The sequence below is a fragment of the Lacerta agilis genome, chromosome 7 (assembly GCF_009819535.1).
Source record: "Lacerta agilis isolate rLacAgi1 chromosome 7, rLacAgi1.pri, whole genome shotgun sequence".
NCBI classification, from domain to species: domain Eukaryota; kingdom Metazoa; phylum Chordata; class Lepidosauria; order Squamata; family Lacertidae; genus Lacerta; species Lacerta agilis.
The window spans coordinates 42,893,760-42,918,192 of record NC_046318.1 but is presented as its reverse complement, the minus strand read 5'-3'; the positions used below and the strand labels follow the sequence as shown (position 1 = coordinate 42,918,192).

Genomic DNA, 24,433 nt, shown 5'->3' with positions numbered 1-24,433 from the left:
GTTGTTCCATATCCAGTTCTAACTGTAGCTTCTTGTCCCACATAGAGATTTCTCAGGAGACAAATGAGGTGATCCGGCACTCCCATTTCTTTAAGAACTTGCCATAGTTTGCTGTGGTCGACACAGTCAAATGCTTTTGCATAGTCAATGAAGCAGAAGTAGATGTTTTTCTGGAATTCTCTGGCTTTCTCCATAATCCAGCGCATGTTTGCAATTTGGTCTCTGGTTCCTCTGCCCCTTCGAAATCCAGCTTGCACTTCTGGGAGTTCTCGGTCCACATACTGCTTAAGCCTGCCTTGTAGAATTTTAAGCATGACCTTGCTAGCGTGTGAAATGAGTGCAATTGTGCGGTAGTTGGAGCATTCTTTGGCACTGCCCTTCTTTGGGATTGGGATGTAGACTGATCTTCTCCAATCCTCTGGCCACTGCTGAGTTTTCCAAACTTGCTGGCATATTGAGTGTAGCACCTTAACAGCATCCTCTTTTAAAATTTTAAATAGTTCAGCTGGAATATCATCACTTCCACTGGCCTTGTTGTTAGCAAGGCTTTCTAAGGCCCATTTGACTTCACTCTCCAGGATGTCTGGCTCAAGGTCAGCAACCACATTACCTGGGGTGTATGAGACCTCCATATCTTTCTGGTATAATTCCTCTGTGTATTCTTGCCACCTCTTCTTGATGTCTTCTGCTTCTGTTAGGTCCTTTCCACTTTTGTCCTTAATTGTGGTAATCTTTGCACGAAATGTTCCTTTCATATTTCCAATTTTCTTGAATAAATCTCTGGTTTTTCCCATTCTGTTATTTTCCTCTATTTCTTTGCATTGCTCGTTTAGAAAGGCCCTCTTGTCTCTCCTTCCTATTCTTTGGAAATCTGCATTTAATTTCCTGTATCTTTCACGATCTCCTTCGCATTTTGCTTGTCTTCTCTCCCCCGCTATTTGTAAGGCCTCATTGGACAGCCACTTTGCTTTCTTGCATTTCTTTTTCATTGGGATGGTTTTCGTTGCTGTCTCCTGTATAATGTTACGAGCCTCCATCCACAGTTCTTCAGGTACTCTATCCACCAAATCTAAATCCTTGAACCTGTTCTTCACTTCAACTGTGTATTCATAAGGAATTTGATTTAGATTGAATCTTACTGGCCCAGTGGTTTTTCCTACTTTCTTCAGTTTAAGCTGGAATTTTGCTATAAGAAGCTGATGATCTGAGCCACAGTCAGCTCCAGGTCTTGTTTTTGCTGAGTGTATAGAGCTTCTCCATCTTTGGCTGCAGAGAATATAATCAATCTGATTTCGATGTTGCCCATCTGGTGATGTCCATGTGTAGAGTCGTCTCTTGTGTTGTTGGAAAAGAGTGTTTGTGATGACCAGCTTGTTCTCTTGACAGAACTCTATTAGCCTTTGCCCTGCTTCGTTTTGATCTCCAAGGCCAAACTTGCCAGTTGTTCCTTTTATCTCTTGACTCCCTACTTTAGCATTCCAATCCCCTATAATGAGAAGAACATCCTTCTTTGGTGTCATTTCTATAAGGTGTTGTAGGTCTTCATAGAATTGGTCAATTTCGGTTTCTTCAGCACTGGTAGTTGGTGCATAAACTTGGATTACTGTGATGTTAAGAGGTCTGCCTTGGATTCGTATCGAGATCATTCTATCATTTTTGAAATTGCATCCCAGTACAGCTTTCACCACTCTTTTGTTGACTATGAGGGCCACTCCATTTTTTTTACGGGATTCCTGCCCACAGTAGTAGATATGATAGTCATCCGAACTGAATTCGCCCATTCCTGTCCATTTTAGTTCACTGATGCCTAGGATGTCAATGTTTATTCTTGCCATCTCATTTTTTACCACATCCAGCTTACCAAGGTTCATGGTTCTTACATTCCAGGTTCCTATGCAATACTTTTCTTTACAGCATTGGACTTTCCTTTCGCTTCCAGGCATATCCGCAACTGAGCGTCCTTTCGGCTTTGGCCCAGCCGCTTCATCAGCTCTGGATCTACTTGTACTTGTCCTCCGCTCTTCCCCAGTAGCATGTTGGACGCCTTCCGACCTGAGGGGCTCATCTTCCAGCGTCATATCTTTTATATGCCTGTTGTCTTTGTCCATGGAGTTTTCTTGGCAGGGATACTGGAGCGGCTTGCCAGTTCCTTCTCCAGGTGGATCACGTTTGGTCCAAACTCACCACTATGACCTGTCCATCTTGACCTGTCCATAGCTTCCCTGAGTAATTCAAGCCCCTTCGCCACGACAAGGCAGTGATCCATGAACGGGCTTGCAGCTATTACCCCAAACCTATTCACCTTGCAATCGTAGGTCTGAAAACCCTGGGAGGGGGGCAGCTGGGGGAGGGAGGATCTAAGGAAAATAGGCTAGGATAGCTACATGCAGTATTACAGCTGCAGTGTAATACATATGTAGTTTGGGATGCAGGAATGTTATTTGCAGTACTGTATAGTTATAATATACTGTATTATTTCATATCTATAATACAATATACTGTATAATAATACAATAATAATATAGATATGAAATAATACAATAATATACTGTATTATTTCATATCTAAATAGTTTTTCTATTGGGAATAGTGCCACGAAGCTTAAAGGAAGAAAATAAAACATATTTATATGCAACAGTAGCCGCTAGGTTACTAATAGCGAAAAATTGGAAAAGTGGGGTAATTCCAACAAAAATAGAATGGCTTGCCAAAATTCTAGAATATTACAATATGTCCAAAACAATGGAAGAAATTGGAAGGACCACAAGAGAAAGGACAGACAAAGACTGGAAAATGTTTAAAGGGTATTTGCAAAATTATGTTGAAAAGTCAGATCTCCTATTATAATAAACAAGTTCCGTTAGGAAAATTGGATATTAAACAAGTTGGATAACAAAGGGGAATTGCAATAAGAAATTGGAATAATACTGTGTTGAAAGAAAGAAAAAGGATAAATGGAAAGGAATTGCAGCTGAGTCGATTGGAAGTCAAGCACAGGGTGGGGTGTGGGGTGTTGAAAGGTGGTGGGAAAAGGAAGTAGATGCAAGGATGCAAGGAAGAGTATGGTAGAGTTTCTTTTAAGATGTGTAGAATGTATGTATGTTTGTTTGTTTTGTTTATAATATGTGAATGTACTGTCAACTGTATCGATGAACAATAAAATAAAGTTTTTTCATTAAAAAGTATAGTTTATTTCATTGTTATTCCAGTGAGAAAAGTACGTGAGAAAGCTGCTACAGAGAAAAAGAGCAAATATGACTCCACCAATCCACCATCTAATGTTACTTAATAGATCTGTTAACCGAAGCAATAAATCACCTTGCTTTAGAACAATCTTGCTGTAGTCCCACTGAAATCTATGGGACTACCCTTAGATTATTCTGAACTGATTTACAGATTGTGTTCGTAACACGTGTATAGTCAAGAATTCATATCAAGCTAAACTGAAGATGCACACAAATAAACAGATACAAATTAAGATATGCATTTAAAGAACATTAGTTAAAAATGCATTAGAAATCCAGTTAGTCATCTTTTAAAAGCATGAAGTGCTACATTTTTTTAGAGCTCAGCAATGTCTGACTCTCATTTTCTTGCCTCTAAAGAACTAGTGAATGAGATTGCATAGTACCTGCTATGGAGTGCCATTTTCCATCACACAGAGACTGCCGAGGCGTGACTGACGTTGAGAACTCTCCAGCACCATTATTACCAGAGGCAGTGAGCTGTGAAAACAGACATCTTTTAAATTAGCAGTAACAAAAGGAGTAAAATAAAAGCATGGACACAAGAAAATGTGACGATGAAATATTTGCTGAGCCTGATTAATTTAACCAATGCTTTTAGGGACAGTTGTCTCACTTGTAAACCCTAGATTGCTATGCAGTTGATCTTTGGGAACTTCCAATCCACAGAAATACCAAGAAAGTTTTATATTCAGTGCATTACTTTGGTGAAAAGGAAGTAGCCATGTTAAGAGTTTTCTAGGTGGTTATTGCTAAGTTGAAGTTGATTTAATACTGTAGTTAATTTATATTAACATTACAAGATGTTGGCTTACACTGCCCTTGACAACACCAGTGTCTGCAGTGAAGCTTAGATTTTGCCCATTGTCAGATGTGTCCCATACTGCTGCCCTGTACCACATAAATGTATAGGAACCATGAAAACTCAGCCAAGTTCTATTTGCACAACTCGTCATCTGCATAGTCCATCACCAGTTCTATTTGTCGTGCTTAAATGTGACAGAAGTCTGGGAGCTGGCTTTTGTAAATACTGATACTAAATCTTAGTAGTTCAAAGTAGATGGTCCCTTCCCCTCACCCACTCTGTCTTCACCAAATCTGGGGGGGCGGGAGAAAGATGGAATCACACCTACCATGCCTTCTTCCATGTACACAGTTAAATAGTTCCTTTGTTTGCTGCCAGTATGAATTAAAATGCCATTCAAGCTTCTTGAACGAATGTTAAATACAATCCTATAGTCCAAGCTCAATGAAAAAGCATTTTCTGGGAAGCAAAAAGAATTGGGAAAACACGTTAAAGAGGATACCAGCTCTGTACACTGTTACTTGCTACTGAGATGTGTATGTGTTCCAAGAGCTGCCGGTCTTTTCTTTAAAGATGGGTATTATGTAGTCCCCTAGTCTGTAAGATGGGTGTCCCTGGTCCCAAAAAGGTTCTGACAAAAAGGCACAACTTCTGAATCCCTGTTCTGACTGAATGCATAGCTAGTGTTCAGAACCAACAACTCCTACACCTTACTTACCGATGACAATATGCCCCCCTTCGTTGAAGAAAGAGATCCCATTCTCCAAAGCATTATCCAAGCAAGGCAGAACGCCGCTGTTCTGATGGTATGTACGCATGTGCTTTCCTCCCGCGTTGAAGTTTCTCAGGCAACCTGCAAAACTCTTTCTTGGTATACTCTGGAAATATAAATTCAACATAGATTATAATATTTACTTGGAACAATGCATCACTCCATGCTGCCTGGCCTAGGAACAGATGCCTAAATAGATCATGCAGTTTTTAGGCAATCTTGAAATGTCAAAATCTCTAGTGCTACATGTATTTTAAATTTGCAAAGGAATCAGGGTCAGGCTAGAACATTGGTGAGGAACCTGTGGCCCTCTAGTTCTTGTGAAATGAAACTATTGTGCATCCATATTTCTCAGTGGGAGTCAAGTTGGAAGGTGACATGCCAGTGAGCATCTTGGCTATGAGACCTAGAAGACCAGCTCCCTACCTTGCAGGCCTTTTCTACCTAGCCTGGTAGGGTGGAGCCCTGACTGACCCGAGCTACAAAAGCTGAGGCTGCTGAAGAGGCCAGAGACCATCCTGGCTGTCTCTTAGTGCAGACCTAGGTCACTGAACCTGAGCTTCCACAGCCACCACCTGCCATGAACCACCACTGGCAGAATCGGCAGCGACAGAGATGTTCTATGCTTACGCTATTTTATTCGCTTGTAAATTATGCTGTTTTAAAAGTGCATTTTATATTTGACTTCCTTTAGTAAAGTTTTATTTTTATATATTTAAGATAATATCTTAGTTTCCTGTTAATTATGTTGCTTTGAATGTACACAGTACTTTTTATTTGAAGTTCTTCAGTAATGCTTTTTTCTGGATTGTTTTATTTTGTGTTTTAATGTGTTGTAAACCACTTTGAGATTTTCTTCCTCTTAAAAATATAAGGTGGTAATAATAATAATAATGCAATTCTCATAGACTGGAAGTACTTTGTGTGAAAACTGGACTGCCACTATCTTCAGGTGGCATTCAAACACACCAGCAAATTCAGGTTGTGCCATTATGGCTGATTGGGATGTCCTGTGCAACAAGCCCACTTCCCCCAAAGACTGGATTATATATGATAAGGAAGGTGTGGGGGAAATGCACTGGAAAACATGGAATACTACTGGCTTTGGCAAAACTAACCTCCTTGCTAACGAACTAGAATAAATGCCCATTAAGTATTGTCATCTAATCTGCCTACAAACAAATCAGGATGAATGCTGAATAAGCAGGTCATCTGGAAGCACCCCTGATTTTATGCAGCTGAAAAAAGTAAATGTTACCTGCCTTGAGCCAATCACATCAACTGAAACATCAGCATTTTACCTGAATTTTCAATGAAGGAACCCCTCCTAGGTAGATCGGTGACTCAGTCATGGCAGAGAAGGAAGGTTCTGTGTTTACTTCCCGAGCTTTCAGACCATCAACAACAAGTCGTACTCTCTTTCCAGCTCTGCTGAACACCACCTTTTCAGAAAACAAGCACAGTCTTAAACAAATACACCCAAGTTAAAAAAATAAAGCAGTGCTAAATGTCATCTTGGAGTAGCACATAACTGCTTTTTTATGCTAAGTGGTAACAGGACTGTGCCTTTTTTCAACTATTTTGAAGTTTAGCATTCTATGGGGGACACATAACTGACCTTCACCTGGCATTGTCCACACATTCTGAAATATATATTCACAATGATTAGAGCTGGAAGCTTCAGCTGGTGACAGTGATGCCTGAGTGGGTGTTAAATAAACTCTAATTTGCTGCCATGTAGTCATCTGGCAGTTCCTTGATGTGGAGAGTATGAGAGATTCTCTGTGTTTTAAATTTCACCAGAAATTGATCTGAAGTAACCAGCCACAGAAGGAGAGAGGAATGAGAGGCAAATCATGGATTGGGTTCCAGTCAGATACCCTCAGCAGTGGTTTGGACCAGTGGTTTGGACCAGTGGTTCCCAATTAGCTAAATACTGCGCCCCCCCCCCTGTTTTTCAAAAGCCAAGTCAAGAACCCCCTACTTTTGAAAAATTTGATACCTCTGTGGTAGTTTTTGTGGGTCTGCGGCACGGGGTCCATGGCACAATTCTCATGTAGGTTACGCAAACTCCCTGGGGTCCATGGACCACCAATTGGGAGCCACTGGTTTGGACAATAATTGTATCACTATACTTTGCTGCTTCTCTTTCCCACCTTGGCAGTGGTAGCTTTTGTCCACAAGCTGAGTTAGAGATTTGTCACAATGGCTGCCCTATGCACTAAATGACTGAATCCTTTAGCCTAGGCAGATTTCATACTCACAGTATGCCACTGTCCGTCATTGTATTTAGCTTTGCTTTTGATTTTTATCTTCCTTCCATCAGCAGCAAGTAAAAGGACAAAACGCCCTTTTGAAAGGAAAAGAGCTGTGTAGCTGTTCCCCAGCTTGTCTCCCATGAAGAAGATCAATCCTCTAGATGATGATGTACGAACATCCACAGCAAAATGGGACCTTGAATTATATTTTTTAAGATCAGAGAAGATTAACCAATACGGAAGCAGAAAATGCTATGGTTATATTATTATATTTCTCATTAAATTAATATTGAGTTGCTTCCAAGTTCCTCTCTCTTCAGTGCTCTCAATTACTCTTTGATGAAGGATATAATTTACCACAGAGACATCAATAAGCTTCAAGTTTAACCAGATATTTGAACCTTGGTTGCTGTATCCAAGCCCAGAACTGATTATCGCATAAATTAGTCAAACAAATGCCGCATTGCCTTATTTATATTATTACAATATGGGATGAAATATGTTCCTAAGAACCCAGTCTGAAAGTACCTGTATGATGTCTGGGGACATGAGACAAGGACTCGGGCAACAGAACTCAGGTGCCTTACTCTTCTCCTCTGGGACAGATCTCAGGCTGAGGGCATTACTGGCTTAATCTCCATTGTGCTGCAGCATCATGCATATGGTGACATGAGCCAGAAAAAGCTGATTTTCAGTTCAGTTCACCTTGTGACTTAAGGAACCAACAGTAACATGACTTGCTGCATATAAATCTTACTCCAAGTTGTGTTTCCCAGTCCGAGCAATTCATCCAATGGAACAATAGAACTACCTTGCCACAGGTCTGTCTTTGACTACATTCCTCCCTCTGGCAACCTGGTACCTAGCCACCAGCCTGCCTTCCAATGGTTTCTCTGGCCCTTGCTTGCCTGATCCATTGTCTGAACTCCAGCCTGCTTGTCTGCTGCCTTTGACCCAGCCCTTGTCTACTTTGCCAGACAACAGCTATGAAGCTAGGTCTCAACCTGAAAGTATTCCATGGAATTCTAGATGCTTTGAAAATGTTGAGAACAACAAACAACAACAACAACAAAATCCCATTACCTGTCTCCTGATGATGCTTGAGATGTTGTAAACAACAAATGAGTGTCAGCCGTATTGCCAAAATGATAAGCTCCAGTGACAAAATTTAACTGAGCATGTAATGGACAGCCCTTGTTGTTTTGCTGCACACTTCCATCTGTCAAATAGGCAATGGTTTTTTTCCTCTGGAAAAGAAAACGTAAATATTGAGTACTTGCACCTCTTTAGAATAACCCAATACAAGGTTGGGGGTTAATAATTTTGCAGGGTGGAGAGTAAAGAAAAAATAAATCAAAGGTTATGCATTTCCTTGAGATCATTGAGTGTATTCACTCATTTGTCGCGTCTGAAAATTGACATCTTGTTTTTCTCTCTGGTATCTGAGGATATTTTTAGAACTATGTTTCAAAACTCATTGAATCACAACTTGAGGTTTTCAAGGTTTTTAAATGCTATTCCTCTAAGCTCTCAGTGTGGGGTACTTGAGTAAATTATCCATCCTCGTCTGACTGGCAATCTATACATGTTTACTCTTTATATTAGGGATGGGGAACCACAATTCCTGTTATCCTTTACCATTTGTCATGCTGGCAGGAGCTGATGGGAACAGGAATCTATAGAACATGGAATCCATGATGAGCTCAAAAGACGAGAGTAGCAGTTGCCAATCACCATACTCCTGATGAAGGAAGCAACACTAGCACCAAATGAGCCCACGCAACCCACCTCTGGATCTGAACTGCAGCTATCTTCTGGCTATCGATCAACCACACTTGTTCCCTTATCATCCTATGAAGCAGCATCCAGCAAGGAAGCAGAGGAGGAAGACTACATCTGCTGAATTCACACTTCACTGGTAAATGCAGCGATGCCCCCCACCCCAGTTTTCTAGGGGTGGTTCTGGCTTTATGCAATTTTGCTCATAAGCACAATAGCCAGGAATGTAACCCTCACATAAGATGTGAGCTAACTGTGTGTTCTTTCCATGGTAATTACCAACTGCTATTCTTTCAAAGTGTGTATATACTAATTCAAGCACATTAGCAAAACATTTACAAATGGCTTATTTGTTGACTATGATCACTGAATGTATCCAAATAGCTTTCCCTTCCATGCTGAGCAGCATGGTTACTTACAACAGATCTCTCTACAGTACTTCCTTTACCCAACTCATTTCCCAGAGTTTGTTCTAAATCAGAGCTCTCTCTTATTATGCTTCTGCTATCACCACTTGCCCTACTCAGGCTTAAATGCACAAGCAAGGAGAGGAGAGTTGCACAAGCTCACCTCCCATCCCCATTGCCCTCTGTGTGTTTAAGGGTAACTGTTTGCAACAAGGACGCCTCCTGTACTCATGGAGACTCCCAAGCATTTTGGAATCCTGATTTCTATGTCTAGAGAACTAGACATAATTCTATAATTAAACAAAACAACAATCAGAAGCTACATTTTCTTGTTGCATAAACTTGAATTTCCTTTCCTTTTCTTTACAGAACTCTGAACTCCCAACCTTTAAAAACCTTGGATGGTCCACATCATTCAGGTCTTTCAGCAGCAGCATCTTTGGTTGTTTCTTTATCATACAGGATCCTAGGGATACATCAATCTTCTTAGTGTTATCAGTTAGATTTTGAACTTGAGGAAGCCGATCTGATCTGGAATAGGTGTAAGAGAAAGCACATATTTCACATAGCGCAGCCAGCTGGTAGGCTTATAAAATACTTAGGAGAAATTCTTTTTTTTCTAGGAAGACAGTGCAAATGAATCAATTTAGCCAAGTTTCCCCTCTAAATGCTTTGCCTCTCTACTGTGTTTTGTATACGAGGTGACACATTTGGAGGTGGCATTTTTATTGGCACTACTTTATCAGTGAAAAATGAATGCATCTTTGGGAGAGGTGTTCTGAATGCAGCTGTGCTGAGAACAAGCACCCACAATATAGGCAATAACATCTTTGAAAGCTATAAATTTGTAAATCTTAGTTGAACTGATGAATGTTCTGCCTCGCCCAATCAATAATACTTCTCTTTTAAGTGGCTCCTTACTTATTCTGTTACAGGGCGATGTGCAAAAATATTACTTTCTCTCACAGGGACCTTCCACCTGGAATCTGATTTAACAAAAAGTTCTCTAATTTTTATGTTAGAAAATAGCTGATACACTGGATAGGTTACATGGGCTGAAGTCTACAGGTGGTAAAAGATTGCAGCCTGAGTTGAGAGAAATGAGCAGGTGGGCTCAGTATGGGTGGTAGCAGAGGAAGAGGGGCAAGCACTCCTCTAAATGAGGAACTTACCCTCCTCTTCATTGCTGGACCCCTGTCCTTAACACATACTGTTATTTTTCTTTCAGAGAGCAACTTGCCCACCTAGAAATATACTTTCCCCCTCCTGTTTGCAGCCCCCAAAATATTTTTCTGGTGCTGCCTCAGGGACTCAGCAACACCAAAACAGTTATAAAAGTGTAAAAGTATCACAACTGTACCTCCACACATTTTGGGTGGGTTCTGATAAACTGATGCAGTGTAAGCTGTACTGGGAAGCTGCAGTGTGCCTAACCTGCACCAATTTCCTGATAGTCCATGAGGTAAGCAGTACGGCAAATGCCAGCAGTACAGTCAACACAGAGGAAGGGTGATCCAAACCCTGCACAATACAGCGTTGTCTTTTTCAGGTACTACTTGCTAACGTTCTGGTTTCACTTTCAGGCATACAGGTGCTAATTTTTCAGTATATGCCCAAAGGCACCATGCAGTGTATTACGATTCTGTTGTGCTCATTGTAAACACTGGTTTTGTGAGGAGCAGAAAGTACCATATTAATGGATTAGAACAGAATGTGCTCTTGTACAATATGTTTACCTTTGTATAAAGACATTGGAAATGCATCCTTCAAAATCATTCCCGCCCAACTCTATTGGCCGACTCATTGTTTTCCTTCCAAGGGTTCCAACTATTGTTGACTCAGGCACATCATCAACTAGCATCTTAAGGCTGGAAAGAGAAAAAACACAACCTAGAGTAAGTCATCCCAACTTTTATTTAATCAGCCACTTAACAGTCATACAGTACGTTTTAACAGTTGTTCACAAAGCTGTTTACAGCATAAAGCACTACTTAAAAAAGAAAAGAAAACCAACCAATCAGATCAGATCCGTAGCATTCCATTCTTAGTTATTTTACCTGCCTCAAAAAATAGGCAAGTGAGAGCCCCCAGAAGGAGGACATTCTATAATACTGAGGCTGCTACCCAAAAGGTCCAGCTTCTAATGGACACTAATCTAGAATTCACAAAAGATGGTACCCTGAGCTAGTAAATTATGATTTCAAGCACAGCCTTGGAAGGAAAAGGGTTGCATATAATCACCAGTGTCTATTTATTTATTAATCGTGTATTTATTAAATTTGGACTGACTGCAGTAGAGTTTCTGCATGGGACCATGATTAAGCAGAGTAGAATCAGATTCTGCACAAATTATGCACAAGTATGTGGCCACGTTGGTGCCTCTTTTGCTCTTTGTTTTCACACTGCAGCACAAAACCTACACTACTCATTAATAGTCTAACATTTTCTGTGGATAGCCAAAGGGCCCATGCAGTGTGTGTATGTGACTAAATTAGAGCATCCAATACAGATTCTAAAATTCCATATAGGCATTATCTTAGAAATCAAACCATTACATTTGACACATTGTTGTTGATAAATTGGATTGTTGCTGCAGTGCTCTCCACACAGACAGAATTCAAGCAGCCAGTTAGTTGTCATGGGATAGGGTTATTCCCTGCCAGGTTACCTCCCACAAGCTGGTATTCATGGAGTAAGAAGCCAATATTTGTGATGGCCAAACCACAACTGAACGTTCAACTAACCAGGTTAACCACGGTGGTGATCATCACATGAGATGCATGTCATCAGAATCTAATCATAGAAGCTTCTGCTCCACCAAGCCAACACAAATTAACAGTGGGCACAAGCTTCACAATTGCAACATTACAGAATTTCCCCATTAGGTGGATTTATGTAAAAATAAAAATGCCATGATTCCTAGGTTGCTAGCAAAGATCAAAACGATTATGAAAAGAAGATATCTGAGCAAGTCCATACAAAGATGTGGAGGCAAAAGGTTAGCAGCATCTGTGTATTTAGCATAACCTGGGAAAGCTAAGAGATCAATTTATACATGCTAGTTGTGATCTAGCAGTTTCAATCTGCTTGCAGAGCTCTGTGTGCACAATATTTGCTTCATTCTGTTCTCCGAGAGGGAAGCACATAGTGCACACAATGGGAAATGCCAGTGAAGTCTCACAGAAGAATATAAAAAGCCTTTCTACTCTTACGTGCAGAGCTCTTGATCATGCCCTATGGGAGAGGAGTGGGTTGTAAAACTGGCCTACAAAGCACAGAGATAAGTACATACAGAACACACACAAAATAAACTGGGTCTAAAGTTTTGTCACAGAAAATGCTCTAATATTCAAGAATGGAACTGTGAAGACTTTGAAAATACAAAAAAAAAGTCTTGTTTATTCTGAGGTTCCACATCAACTGCTGGCATTAATCCTAATGCAGTTTTAACTTTCTAGATATTTATATAATCAAATGTCACGTCAAGCAATACAGCCCCATGTTTTTTCTCTAACATAGCATTTACTCTGTCCCATAAAGTGTTGGACTTACGTGTCACCCTCTTTCATCACTGTTACGTAATGCATTGAACCATCTTCATATCTCTTGCTAGACTGACCTTCTTCATCAGCTAACCTTACGATGACAGAGCCATTTCTCAGGAGCACAGTAAGCACATCAGGCTAAAAACAAACAAACCAAAATTTAATTTTTGAGGTTTTAGCTTTGGCAAAAAGGGGGATTTGATTATCTTTGGAGAACATAAGAAGATATATATTTCATACCCGTAAATTGTAATATAGCAATGTTCCATCAAGGGCCAATGTGTGAAAGCCAAATCCGATTTGGAAGTCGTTAGGAAATGGAAAACCATCATCACTCAAATCAAGTACTCCATTCTTAGAAAAAGTCGCAGCTCTCACAAGCTAAAAATACAAATGGATAATGAATAGGTTTCCTTTTTCAGAAGAGTCATTCCTACTTTCCTTGCTTCTGTCTAATGTATCAAGTGGAATTAATGGATCTCACATTATGGGCTCCATGGTAATGTGGGGCTCACAGATCTTATTCTTGGAAGGTGTGAAAGTCCTCACTTTGCAAAGTTATTTGTTTTTGTTTTTTTGTCTTAAATGAATGAACTGAAATGAATGAAATGCCATCATGATTAAATAATGTTGAGCTCTATAGATTAGTCTCCATTACCTAAGGAAGCCGTAATCGGCAAATTACCTTCCAGTCTTCAGGACAATTTTTGCTGACACCGAGCATCTCAGAGATGGTAGGGGAAGACTCAAAAGAAGTTTTTACATTCTTCATGCACCCACGAAATGGAGGTGTCGATATATTAAAGCTGTTTCCATAAAGAAAGAAAAAATACCACATAGCCTTTAAATTTGCCATTATTGATTCCAAACGTCTCATTTCATGTACAAACTTCCACTTCTTATCTCCAGAGTAATTCAGTAAGTGCTGCTAAGACATTGTGACTTGCCCTAGAAGATCACTAATTAAATATCTTGGTTAGAAAAGGGTATCCCACTTTCAAATCTGCCACTCTATTCACTGGCCCTCACTATGCACATGAGAGCAGTATTACAATGGCAGAATGACAAGTGCAAACCGGCATTAAACTTATGTGAAGCATATTTTTGTATCTAGGTAGTGAGGTTTTGTGTTTGTGAACTGGAACTGGGGGTACAAACTAAGGCCGTACAGTTCAGCCCAGGCCTGGGAAAGGACTATCTAGGTATTTCAGTGAAATGCTCCGCTTTGTGTCATGCCTGCACAACTGAAACCTACCAAGCTGAATACAGCCCAACCACCAAGTATTTGTAGCGTTCAAGGTGATTTGACAATACTCACACTAGGCATCAAACACAGGAGAAACGTCAGTCCCCGTCAGACCACAACACCTGGGAGGTCACATCATTCAGCTCAGTGGACCCCAAGTTGTGCAGGCCTGACTTCCATCCATAAAACAATACAACAATCTTAAGGAGTCATCTGTAGTGCAACTCACCGTTCTCTTACAGAGGCTGGGATTCCACCCAGGTAATATGAATTGAACGGAAACATACTTATGTTAACTTGTTCTCTAGGCCTGCCAAAAGCAACTAATTGTGGACCAATGAGTAAAAGAACCTGAAATGAATAAAACAATCAGAATTTAAACCAGCCTACAAAGAAACAAGGGAATTTATATATATATATATATATATATTTCATATTATCACAGCTTGTTTTTAAAACAGGTTATGCTTCAGAAGTTAATCTAACAATTGTTCCATTGGGTAGTTAAATAACTAGTGAAAGTGAGAAAACTAAGTTCTTTGAAGGAAAAAAGACATAACATCTAGAAGATGCTAAGCAGAAATGTTAACTTTTATAAATGGTGTGAATTTGCATAATTTATAACATCATTCATAAGTGATTACATTGTTGGATATTCATTTATTTTACATTTTTAAAAAACCCAAAAAAAACCTTACTATTTGATCCATTCCGTTGTTTATGACCACTTGGCTCTTTGCTTCTTTTGGAGGCTGTGAATCAACTTTATACCTGAGTACCAGCTGGCCTTTTTCAATCCTCAAACTAATGAACTTATCCTGCAATTAAGAAATAATATGTCATGTAATATATTATAAAGAGTCATTTATTTGAACTAGGCATAATTAGCAGCACTCTGTGCAGTAATCCTGAAAATTTCAGCCTTAACATTTTAAAGAAAATGTGCATTACCAGTTCTAGTGGCTGAATGTACAGATGAATTTGAATCTGATCCACGTTTCAGAAATCCATAACTCGCCATCCTCTACTTCTTTTCAGTGATCAAAGCCATATTGAATCCAACTACTGCACATTTCTGGTCTCTGAATCAGGCTGTCTGCTTGGTTCTTCAGGCATCTAAGGAACCTTAGTCTCAAGGAGTCAGGCTTGTACTGGGAACCTCAGGATTTTGGGTCCCCATTACTGTGTGTTCAGGCCTCAGAGACATCTTTATGCATAACAGAACAGGAATCTGCAACGTCAGCCTTACAATTGGCAGGCAGCATATTGTTCCTGGATTGGCCAGAGCTGGTATGATTGCCATGGCAGGTTCCACGGCCTTATTATACATTTCTAGGTTAGGAGCTCCTATGTTGTACCACTAAAAAGCCCAATAAAACACAGCCATTCCTTTGAACACTTTGTTCTGCTTACTGCAGTTCTGTCCTACTATTACGTAAGTGGCCTACGTTAGAGAAAGCAGAAGGGCAACTCTGAAAGAAAATTTTATCGCTATGCCCTGAGGAAAAATTAATCCTTTCAGTTGATTCGCATCTGCATTTTTTTACTCAAGCACTATTTCCTTTGATCTGACACACGCAAAACTTTTGCCTCAACTCTATTTATTTATAAAATGTATATAGCGTTTTTCTATATGAAGACAACACAAAGCAGTCAACACAGTAAACCACAGGCTGAATATTTAGGTTGGGGGTTGTTACAGTAATTTCTCCTAATCTTTCGTTCAAAACATTTCACCTGCTAACCTCACTTCTTCAAGTCTTTTGACTGTGGGCAAAGTAATTGGGCATAACCGTTCTTTCCACTTCTGCCATATAATAAATAATAACAATAATATTTTTTATTTATACCCCACCCTTCCCAGTTTAAAAACCGGGGTGGCTAACAGCAAATATAAAATGCACCTTAAAAAACAGCATAAAATACAACATAAAATGCAGCATCAATATCAATAAAATTCAAAAATTCAGGGGTCATTTTGTGGAAGAAGAAGAAGAAAACCCCAGTCAGTAGACATCAAATGATCACTAGGGCTAACTGGTAATATGTCTCTATGGTGCCTACTGGCATCAGAATTCCTTGCTGGAAGAATACAAAGCTTTAAATGGATCAAGAATAGTCTTCTTTCAATTGATTAAGCTTATGCCCTGGCCTGAAGAATTAGTTAACTAAGATTTCTTAATAATCACTGAAGTTACTCATCATTTTTTGCCACCAAACAATATGAAGCACTGTGTTTTACAAGACGTGTAAAGCACGAGCTTTTTAATATATTTGTTCCTAATTACATTCAGGTTCTACAGTTCAATTTTCTTATCCATTCACTCTTAATTGTTATGAAAATATTAATTGCATGAATCTCTTTCTCCACATGAGCAGTAATATTACCTGATTACTTGCAAAAAACACAATTCCATCATCTGTAGTAGTCTGAATGGTTTGTTCATATCGTCGAAAAGTGCTAGTTGGTGAAGTTACATCAACATGTGCATAACCTGTGCCTTCAAAATAAAGTTTGGAAGACTGTTCTTTATATCTGTAACGAAGAACGGGGGAAGTGAGAACTACTGCATGTTCAGAATCTCAAGAAGTATGTTAAGCAAACATTCACAAAATGAGTATTTTTCCGTTTCAGATCATAAAAAGGGGAAGTTGTATTGTTAACTTTTTAAAAAAAATTGTCACAATTATTTTTTTAAATGCTGCTTTCTCCTCCTGTTGGGACATAAACAAGAAGAATCTACACAGAGTGGATTTATCTTGCACGATCTCACAGCAAGCCCACACAGATGACCTTACTTCCCCAAGATGAGCATTCTCATCCTGTGACAGCTTAATCATTAGTATCAACCTACTAAGTGGAAAAGATTTTACAGAGAGAATGCCTGAGTTGTCTGTATGGGCTTCTTAAAAACTGCATAGGACTTGGAACAGTTCAGCACACCTAATTTTTAAGGCTTGTTGAACACATGTTCAGCTTCCTTTGCTAATTCTGTTCCATATGGATGTCATTACAATATGATAGAAAAGATGTCTCTTGAGGCCACAATTGCCAAACTTTGACTGGGATAAGGAGAGTGTGACAGTGTTAGAAACTGAGATATGAAAGCTAGGAGCTAAATGGCACCTTAAACCTATGTTATGGGCACAACAACGGGATGTCTAGGCACACTTTTTTATAACAAGAATACGATACTGAAAATGAATGAACTGCAGCTAAAATACTATGTTCATTTTTCACACGGTCTAGTCCTTCCCCTGCCCACTCCCTAATATTCTTAATACTTCTCCACTCTTCAGAGAGTAGCTGGAAGTGAGGAGGCAGAAAAGGGTCCTCCTTTCCTTCCACTCTGCAGTTTTAATCTGAAATCTTAGGCACAGAACTGAGCCCAGAGCTCAGAAACTGATCACACCAATGAAATTTCCTGTGCAAAATGCGTCTAGAACAATGGGAGTTTTGAACACTGATGATAGATTATTCTGTGGTGCAATGTGTCAGTGCACCTGGCTGTTAACCAGAAGGTTGGTGGTTCGAGCCCACCCAGGGGTGGGTGTGGGCAGGATTCTTGCATTGCAGGGGGTTGGACTAGATGACCCTCAGGGTCTCTTCCAACTCTGTGATTCTATGTATTATAAAATTCCAAATATACAGCACATGCCATGTGGTAGGTTTTTGTTTTTTTTTACCTTCTGCATGGTTGTACTTCACTGGTATCAAGATTAAAACTCCTCTTGAAATTGTACAGGCTGATAACTCTCTCATTCAAGCTATCCAGTTCAATGCAGCCTTCATAAGGAGAGTAGTTTAGCGTACTGGGAAGCTGTAAAAGTAAAAACAGTCTTCAGTGAAATTCAGCACCATAATTTTAATTAATTATGAAGATTGCTGAATTCTGCTTTTCAGTGCAAAATTTGGTTTGATTTTTTAAAACCCACCTAGGATATATATCTCATACTTCAGTTAATAATAATAATAATTTATTTTTATCCCACCCACTCTGGGCAGCTCCCAGCAGAATACAGTGGTACCTCAGTTTAAGAACAGCCCTGTTTACGAACTATTCAGTTTACGAACTCTGCAGAACCGGAAGTAGTATCCCAGTTTGCAAACTTTACCTTGGTCTAAGAATGGAAGCCGAATGGTGGAAGGGCACCGGCAGTGGGAGGCCTCATTAGAGAAAGTGTGCCTCAGTTTAAGAACGGTTTAGGTTTAAGAACAGACTTCTGGAACGGATTAAGTTCATAAACCGAAGTACCACTGTATTAATAATAACAATAAGTTATGGGTTGTTATTGTTTAGGTCGTTTTTGTGAAGCAAGTATGAAATGAAAGACTAATTTGTAGTATCAGCACTTGATTTACACACACACACACAGAGATAGATAGATAGATAGATAGATAGATAGATAGATAGATAGATAGATAGATATAGATATAGACATATACATAAAATATTTCCATAAGTTATAAACACATTACTATAAAATCTGATGGATATCCTCCAACATAGAAGACCACATTGTCAGGATCCAGGTTGAGAAGAGTATGGCTATTTCCACTGTTGTCATCAAAAGGCCCAAGGCTTGATGGTGAAGGAGAGGTTGCACCTTGAATGTAATTGAGTTTTGCATACTGGTAAATCCTAAAAAGAAAAAGGGACAAAAGTTGAATATCTCAACCTAAGCCCACAAAAAGATCGGGAAGGATTTTATTATAGAGTCCCATACCTTTCAAACCTCACAAGATCCAAAATTGCATCCTTGGTATCGCTTTCGAACACCGATTCAGGCACCTGTATTTCAGCTTCGTCGCCCCCTAAACTATAGGCGCAAATGAGACGGCCATCACGGACAGCCATGCCTATGTAGTCCTTGGAACTCTAAACATGAAAAATAATAATTCTTAATTAAGAAAGCTGGCTTCACATTTTAAAATAATCTTTAGAAGTCTCAGGTGTGTGTGTGTGTGTTAGGCTATGCACAGGGAGTACTGTACATTCCCCCCACCCAACCTTCCCTACCTATTTTGTGGTCCCAGTGAAAATTACCCTCCTGAAGCTGCCATTTGCCCCAAGATGGCAGCTGCCAATTGGTGTCATTTGTAACTTGAAGCATAAACCAATTCTAGGCCAGTTAAAATGGCACACCACCTCCAAGAAAGTATTGGGACCATAGTTTTGAGCCTTCTGGTTATATTTTTATTTCTTACTTGCCTTTCACCATGGGTTCCAGAAGTTTAAAAATAGAGTATTCAAACAAATTAAAGTCACAAGAATACAGCGGGTCCTAAAATATTTATCTCATGTGTCAAAAGCCAGGATAAAAAGGTGCATCTGCAGTATATAATGAAAACTACTTTATGAAGGTGCCAGATATCTCTCTGTGGGGACGGAATTCCAAAACTTAAGGGCTGCCACAGGGAATGCCCTCTCTAGGTCACAAAACCCCAAACTTCTGAGAGTGGCCAAACTACCAAGAGGGTAGTTGATCTTAACATCCAAGAAGATCCATAGGGAAATATTTGGCCAGGGAGGAATTATTCCCCAAGCCAAACTGGGCCTATCTGAGGGTTTTACCTGCCTCATAGCTATTGTCACAGCTTGCTAGTGGATAAGGCATTGTGTTGGATCTTTAGTCAAGGGAGAGGAGTGGGGTTGGGAGTCCCATCCCCTGCTCCCAAGAATCAGGGTACCCCATTAAGGGAATCCAGAGGAACATGTTTCTGTCCAGATGCACAGGCAGGGAATGATGGGCCATAGCAACCCCACCCCAGATGATGATTCTGGAGGGGTTGCCCCAATTTGATATACACCATAGGGTGATCCTTAACCTAGGATTAACCCTGCCAAATCCAGATGGGCTGGATGATTCAGAATACACACCCAATGCCTACTGACATCTGCAATCATTAAAATTGTGGCCTGTTTAATCCCAAAATGCTTTGTCTTGTGATTACTGCATCTTCCCATGCCTTGGCCCCCACCAGCCACAGCCTACTATGCCTGGGCAAACAAGCCACTTTCAGTTAATTGACGGTTAGATAGAATAGTCTGGTGTCCATTCACATTTGCCACCCCAAACTAAGTTAATAAGCCATGTCTGTGCATGTTTCAAAGATGTAACCGTCACTCTACTTTCAGCTAATATTATAGTCAAAAAGTGGAACACATTCACACAGTGATACAAACTACAGTGGTACCTCGGGTTAGACGCTTCAGGTTACAAACTCCGCTAACCCAGAAATAGTACCTCGGATTAAGAGCTTTGCTTCAGGATGAGAACAGAAATCGTGCAGTAGCAGCAGGAGGCCCCATTAGCTAAAGTGGTACCTCAGGTTAAGAACAGTTTCAGGTTAAGAATGGACCTCCAGAACGAATTAAGTTCTTAACCCGAGGTACCACTGTACTTACATATGTGAGGTTCTAAGGTATAAGAATAAAATTATCCCTTTATTGTTTTTTAAATTCCTGGAATGTAATTTTAAATTATAACACAATGGGCCTTCATTTACAATTGGACTGCAAGCTTTAAAATTATCAATGGATTGCAAATTAAAAGCACATTTGCTTTTTAAGGCTAATTTGGTTCCAAATGGGCGCATAAAACTGCGCGTATCTCACATAAAATAAAAATTGAAAAATTTGCCACCTAAAGCTATATAAAATAAACAAATTGGCAGAACTGAATTTGCCATCTAAAGCTATATAAAATAAACAAATTGGCAGAACTGAATTCACATAGACTTTTTGTTTTGTTTGCTTTTTGCAAAGATACTCACTTTATTAAAGTAATTCAATTATTTGAACAACTGCTCAGATATTTACAACCCATTGTCCATATTGTAATAAATATTAATATAAATAATGGAGACAAGAAACAAATACTTACATCCTTGTCACCCAAGTACATGACAAACATGTTGGACGTCTGCCGCCGTGGGCTGTCCAACCGTGAGAGAGGCCTTTGCAGATACAAAGAAAGAGAAGTATAGCCTTTCAGGTCATCAAGGTTATCTGGAGGCCGAACCTCAACCCCAGAACTGCCATTGAACCTCATTGGAACAGCAACCTATTAAAAATAAAAATGATCAGTTACAAACTCATACGGGAATCAAAACAGACATGCAATATTATTACAATTTTGACTTAAGTTCTGGGAAGCCATGCAACAGCCTTAATATATGTAAACAACTACAGTCCTATTCGGACACTTCATTCTCAAACAGTTATCACTGTGTGGCTGGGAGAGTGTTCACTGGCCGATACCGGCTTTTGTATCCCCATTGGCTTCCCTCTGCCACCCATGTTTTTCGTGTATGTCTGGAGGGAGGAACCTACCTTACATACATGGGCTCCCTATAAAGTTTGTAGCCTATGTGACCAGGAACCTTATATGTGTAGAACAGGCTCCTCCTTCAGACCTCCCCCCCCCCCCGCGCTCCAAAGTATTCAAGAGGAAAGCAATATTTACATTCTGTTAAACAGAGGAGAAGCAGGTAACTGAAGCTCTGTTACTGAGGGCCTGTAGGATTTGCACCATGTACCCATGGAAAATACTGGTTTTTCTTGTGACTTACATTGGTAAGCACAGGAACATTTTTTTTAGCATGTAAGTAATGGTTCTTACTCAATTAGTGAACAATATTAGCACTTTAATTCTTGTACCCTCCTTCTCCGGGGCCATCTTGCCTGCTCCATAAGGGTAGAGTCCTATGAACATGGATTAGGGAACTGAGATAATGCCATTAAGCTCAAGCTTCCCTCTGTGATGCGTGCACATGATGAAGAAAGCGCTTTCTGATGCTTCCAGTCTGTTCAAAAGCAATTTCTCCCCATTATGACCCATGGGAGTTCAAAACAATGGGCCACAAATTAGCAGGATACCCAAGTTGACACCCATTTACAGCAGCATCTTTTCCCCAATGCTTTTGTGAACTGACTGCTTTTAATGACTGGGCTGGTGCCGTACTGTGTTTTTTAATTGTAATTGTATGGATTAAACAGATTTTATATATGTATATAGCTTTACTTATATACTTTTTATTATTGTTTTTCCTACACTTTTAGTGGTTCTCATTTTAATATGTAAGCTGCTTTGAATCCCATCAGGGGAAAAAGGTGGAGTATAAATAATAATAATAATAATAATAATAATAATAATAATGTCCAGTTGGCTTTTCAGCATCAAACCTGTCCTGAGGAAAATTGCTCTCTGGGCAGACCTGAAGAATAAATTATTTCTCTTTATTAAAGGTTTCACTTAACAATAATAAAATATGTGAGTGTGGGCATGTAGCAACATTCTTGGGTGAACATGTGGTGACAAGTAGCAAAAGAGGACAGAAAGAAGAAGCTATGGAAGGTTCTACCACAAGCCACATACCTTGTTAGCAGCATCTCTTGCTTGCTGGATGAGCTCTCTGATGCGGTTTATATTCTCCGATATGTTAGCTATTGGCATAAGTTGTTCATTGATGCGTGTAATCTTGTTAAACAGATCTGGGAGGATGTTTGTCAAGTTCTTTACTGTGGATAGGATTTTTTATTTTTTTTAGTGACATGAGGGAAGCATTATGTACTAAAATACAAAATATGAGTCATGTAATCTGCAATTGCTGGAATATAATGGGGGCACACTCAATTCATACCAGGGAAATTTCCAGAAAACCTATTCACTGAATGTTTATCCTGCCTGTTTGAGGGGTAGTGGGGAGGGTTGTATGACATTAAGTAATGCAATTGTCCTCCCTCGCTTTCCAGTACATTTTCCTTTCATTTCTCATCATCATGCTGCTTACTTTAAAAAATATATATATATGGAAGGAGCTTTGTTGCGCATCTAATCCACTTTAACTGTATAACCTGAATTTGCCAGTCTCAGAGTGAATCCCACTCACAAAACAGTGACAGTCTGGAAGTGCCCCAAGACTTTGGGTGAGGACCTTTTCTAGGAATTCACAACAATAACCAGATTTATAACATCTATATTTAGCAAGTTGTGAAAGAATATTCAACAACAGCAACATGGCCTAGTTCACCCATCAAAAACAAATGCCGATATCACTCCTGAAAGGCTGGAAGAGGCCCACGGAACAAACAAACTGCCTACCTGTATTGTTTGCATCATTCAAAGCCTTGTTATAGTTAGAGCTCTGTGTGCTTCCATACGAAATCTTTATCTTTTCCACATCTTCTTTAATTGGGTTCAGTTCCATGAGAACATTAGCAGTAATGTCATTGGCATTTTTGACCATGTTCTTTGCACTTGTAATCAAGCCATCTGTGTCATCTAGCAGAAAGGAAAAGATGCACAAAGATCCAAACATTTGACTGGTTTCTAAATGACCACATATCTTGCTCCTTATTATCTTTCCTTCTCCATTTGGGTAGGGCTGTTTTTTATTTACTAGGCAAGGGCTGACTTAACTTTTTTGGTCTGAGGGCCAGTTACCCTTGGCCAACCCTCCAGGGCCTGCACCCTCTTGCACACAGCTCCCCGGCTCGTATGTGGCTAATCCCTGCAGATCATCTTAAGGGAATACCCCCCCCCCACTCATCAGTTGATTGATCTGATGACTGGGGAGAGAGTGCAGGACAGCATCTCTCATTTATTTATTTTTCTGCCAATTGCTAAAATTGGTGGGGGTTTGGGTGGTTTGCAGAAGGAAGGATTTTGCTTGCGGGAAGTTGGGCCAGGGATTAGTTGCTTGGCATAATAAGAAATGCAGAACAAAATATACAGCAGTGGAAGTCCACATCAAATTATTTACCTCTATTTATCCCCTGAAGGTCATTTTGAAAGCTTGTAAGATTTGCCTTTATCACATTTTTCTTGTGCTCGGCAACCTCAAGTCTGCTCTTTAAGTCATCAAGAGTGGGACTGATATCTGTAAAAATAATAATAATAAATAAATAAATCAACCAAGTGTTAAATCAGTCTGATAACTATGGATTGGATCATTTTCTGGTGAAGCTTCACTACTTTGTTCTCTAGTCTTTCAACAGGAGGAGGGGAATCAAACTCCATCACAGCAAAATTCAATCCTAATATAAGCACATTAAATGGTCACCTTTACAGTTGACTTTGGAGATGGGTGAGCATTGGGTATACTCAGTAAACCTGTAATTCTGCATTAAAAACCCAATATTCTGCAACCAGATAATAGCTTTCTATGGGATCAGGTTGTAAGTAGTAGAATACAGGAAGAATTACCCTTTCAAAAAAGCTCCAAACTGATTTTATTAGTTGCCTAAAAGCAGCTAGCTGAGAACTATGCAGGGCAGAGATATTAGGAATCATATTACATATTACTTCTTAATAGCCAATAACAGTGATGAGGGTGCCACATGTCTTATGAGCGGACTGGAACTGCATGA

At 39.7% G+C, this 24,433-nt stretch overlaps 1 protein-coding gene and 1 long non-coding RNA gene across 3 annotated transcripts in view; one reads left to right on the top strand and one right to left on the bottom strand.

The window, feature by feature from the left end:
• LOC117049923 overlaps positions 1-9,156 on the top strand; it is a 28,582-nt gene extending 19,426 nt beyond the window's left edge. The window contains exon 3 of one of the 2 annotated variants that reach the window (XR_004427032.1): positions 8,737-9,156. This is a non-coding gene — a long non-coding RNA (uncharacterized LOC117049923). Of the gene's footprint in view, positions 1-3,605; positions 3,734-8,736 lie in introns of those variants that run through there. The other variant, XR_004427031.1, reaches the window with a different exon arrangement.
• The window catches only part of LAMA3 (laminin subunit alpha 3), a 140,038-nt gene that overhangs the window by 2,947 nt on the left and 112,658 nt on the right, over positions 1-24,433 (bottom strand). Inside the window, exons 56-76 of the mRNA XM_033155046.1 lie at positions 23,827-23,943; positions 23,166-23,345; positions 22,440-22,582; positions 20,946-21,125; positions 18,786-18,937; positions 18,538-18,700; positions 17,745-17,878; positions 16,446-16,593; positions 14,756-14,875; positions 14,287-14,408; positions 13,497-13,617; positions 13,052-13,192; positions 12,819-12,949; positions 11,003-11,134; positions 9,653-9,797; positions 8,164-8,327; positions 7,087-7,276; positions 6,124-6,264; positions 4,769-4,928; positions 4,379-4,509; positions 3,632-3,725 (exon numbers count right to left, since the gene is read on the bottom strand). Of these exons, the coding sequence (XP_033010937.1) occupies positions 3,632-3,725; positions 4,379-4,509; positions 4,769-4,928; positions 6,124-6,264; positions 7,087-7,276; positions 8,164-8,327; positions 9,653-9,797; positions 11,003-11,134; positions 12,819-12,949; positions 13,052-13,192; positions 13,497-13,617; positions 14,287-14,408; positions 14,756-14,875; positions 16,446-16,593; positions 17,745-17,878; positions 18,538-18,700; positions 18,786-18,937; positions 20,946-21,125; positions 22,440-22,582; positions 23,166-23,345; positions 23,827-23,943 (3,009 nt within the window). The remainder of the gene's footprint in view (positions 1-3,631; positions 3,726-4,378; positions 4,510-4,768; positions 4,929-6,123; positions 6,265-7,086; positions 7,277-8,163; positions 8,328-9,652; positions 9,798-11,002; positions 11,135-12,818; positions 12,950-13,051; positions 13,193-13,496; positions 13,618-14,286; positions 14,409-14,755; positions 14,876-16,445; positions 16,594-17,744; positions 17,879-18,537; positions 18,701-18,785; positions 18,938-20,945; positions 21,126-22,439; positions 22,583-23,165; positions 23,346-23,826; positions 23,944-24,433) is intronic.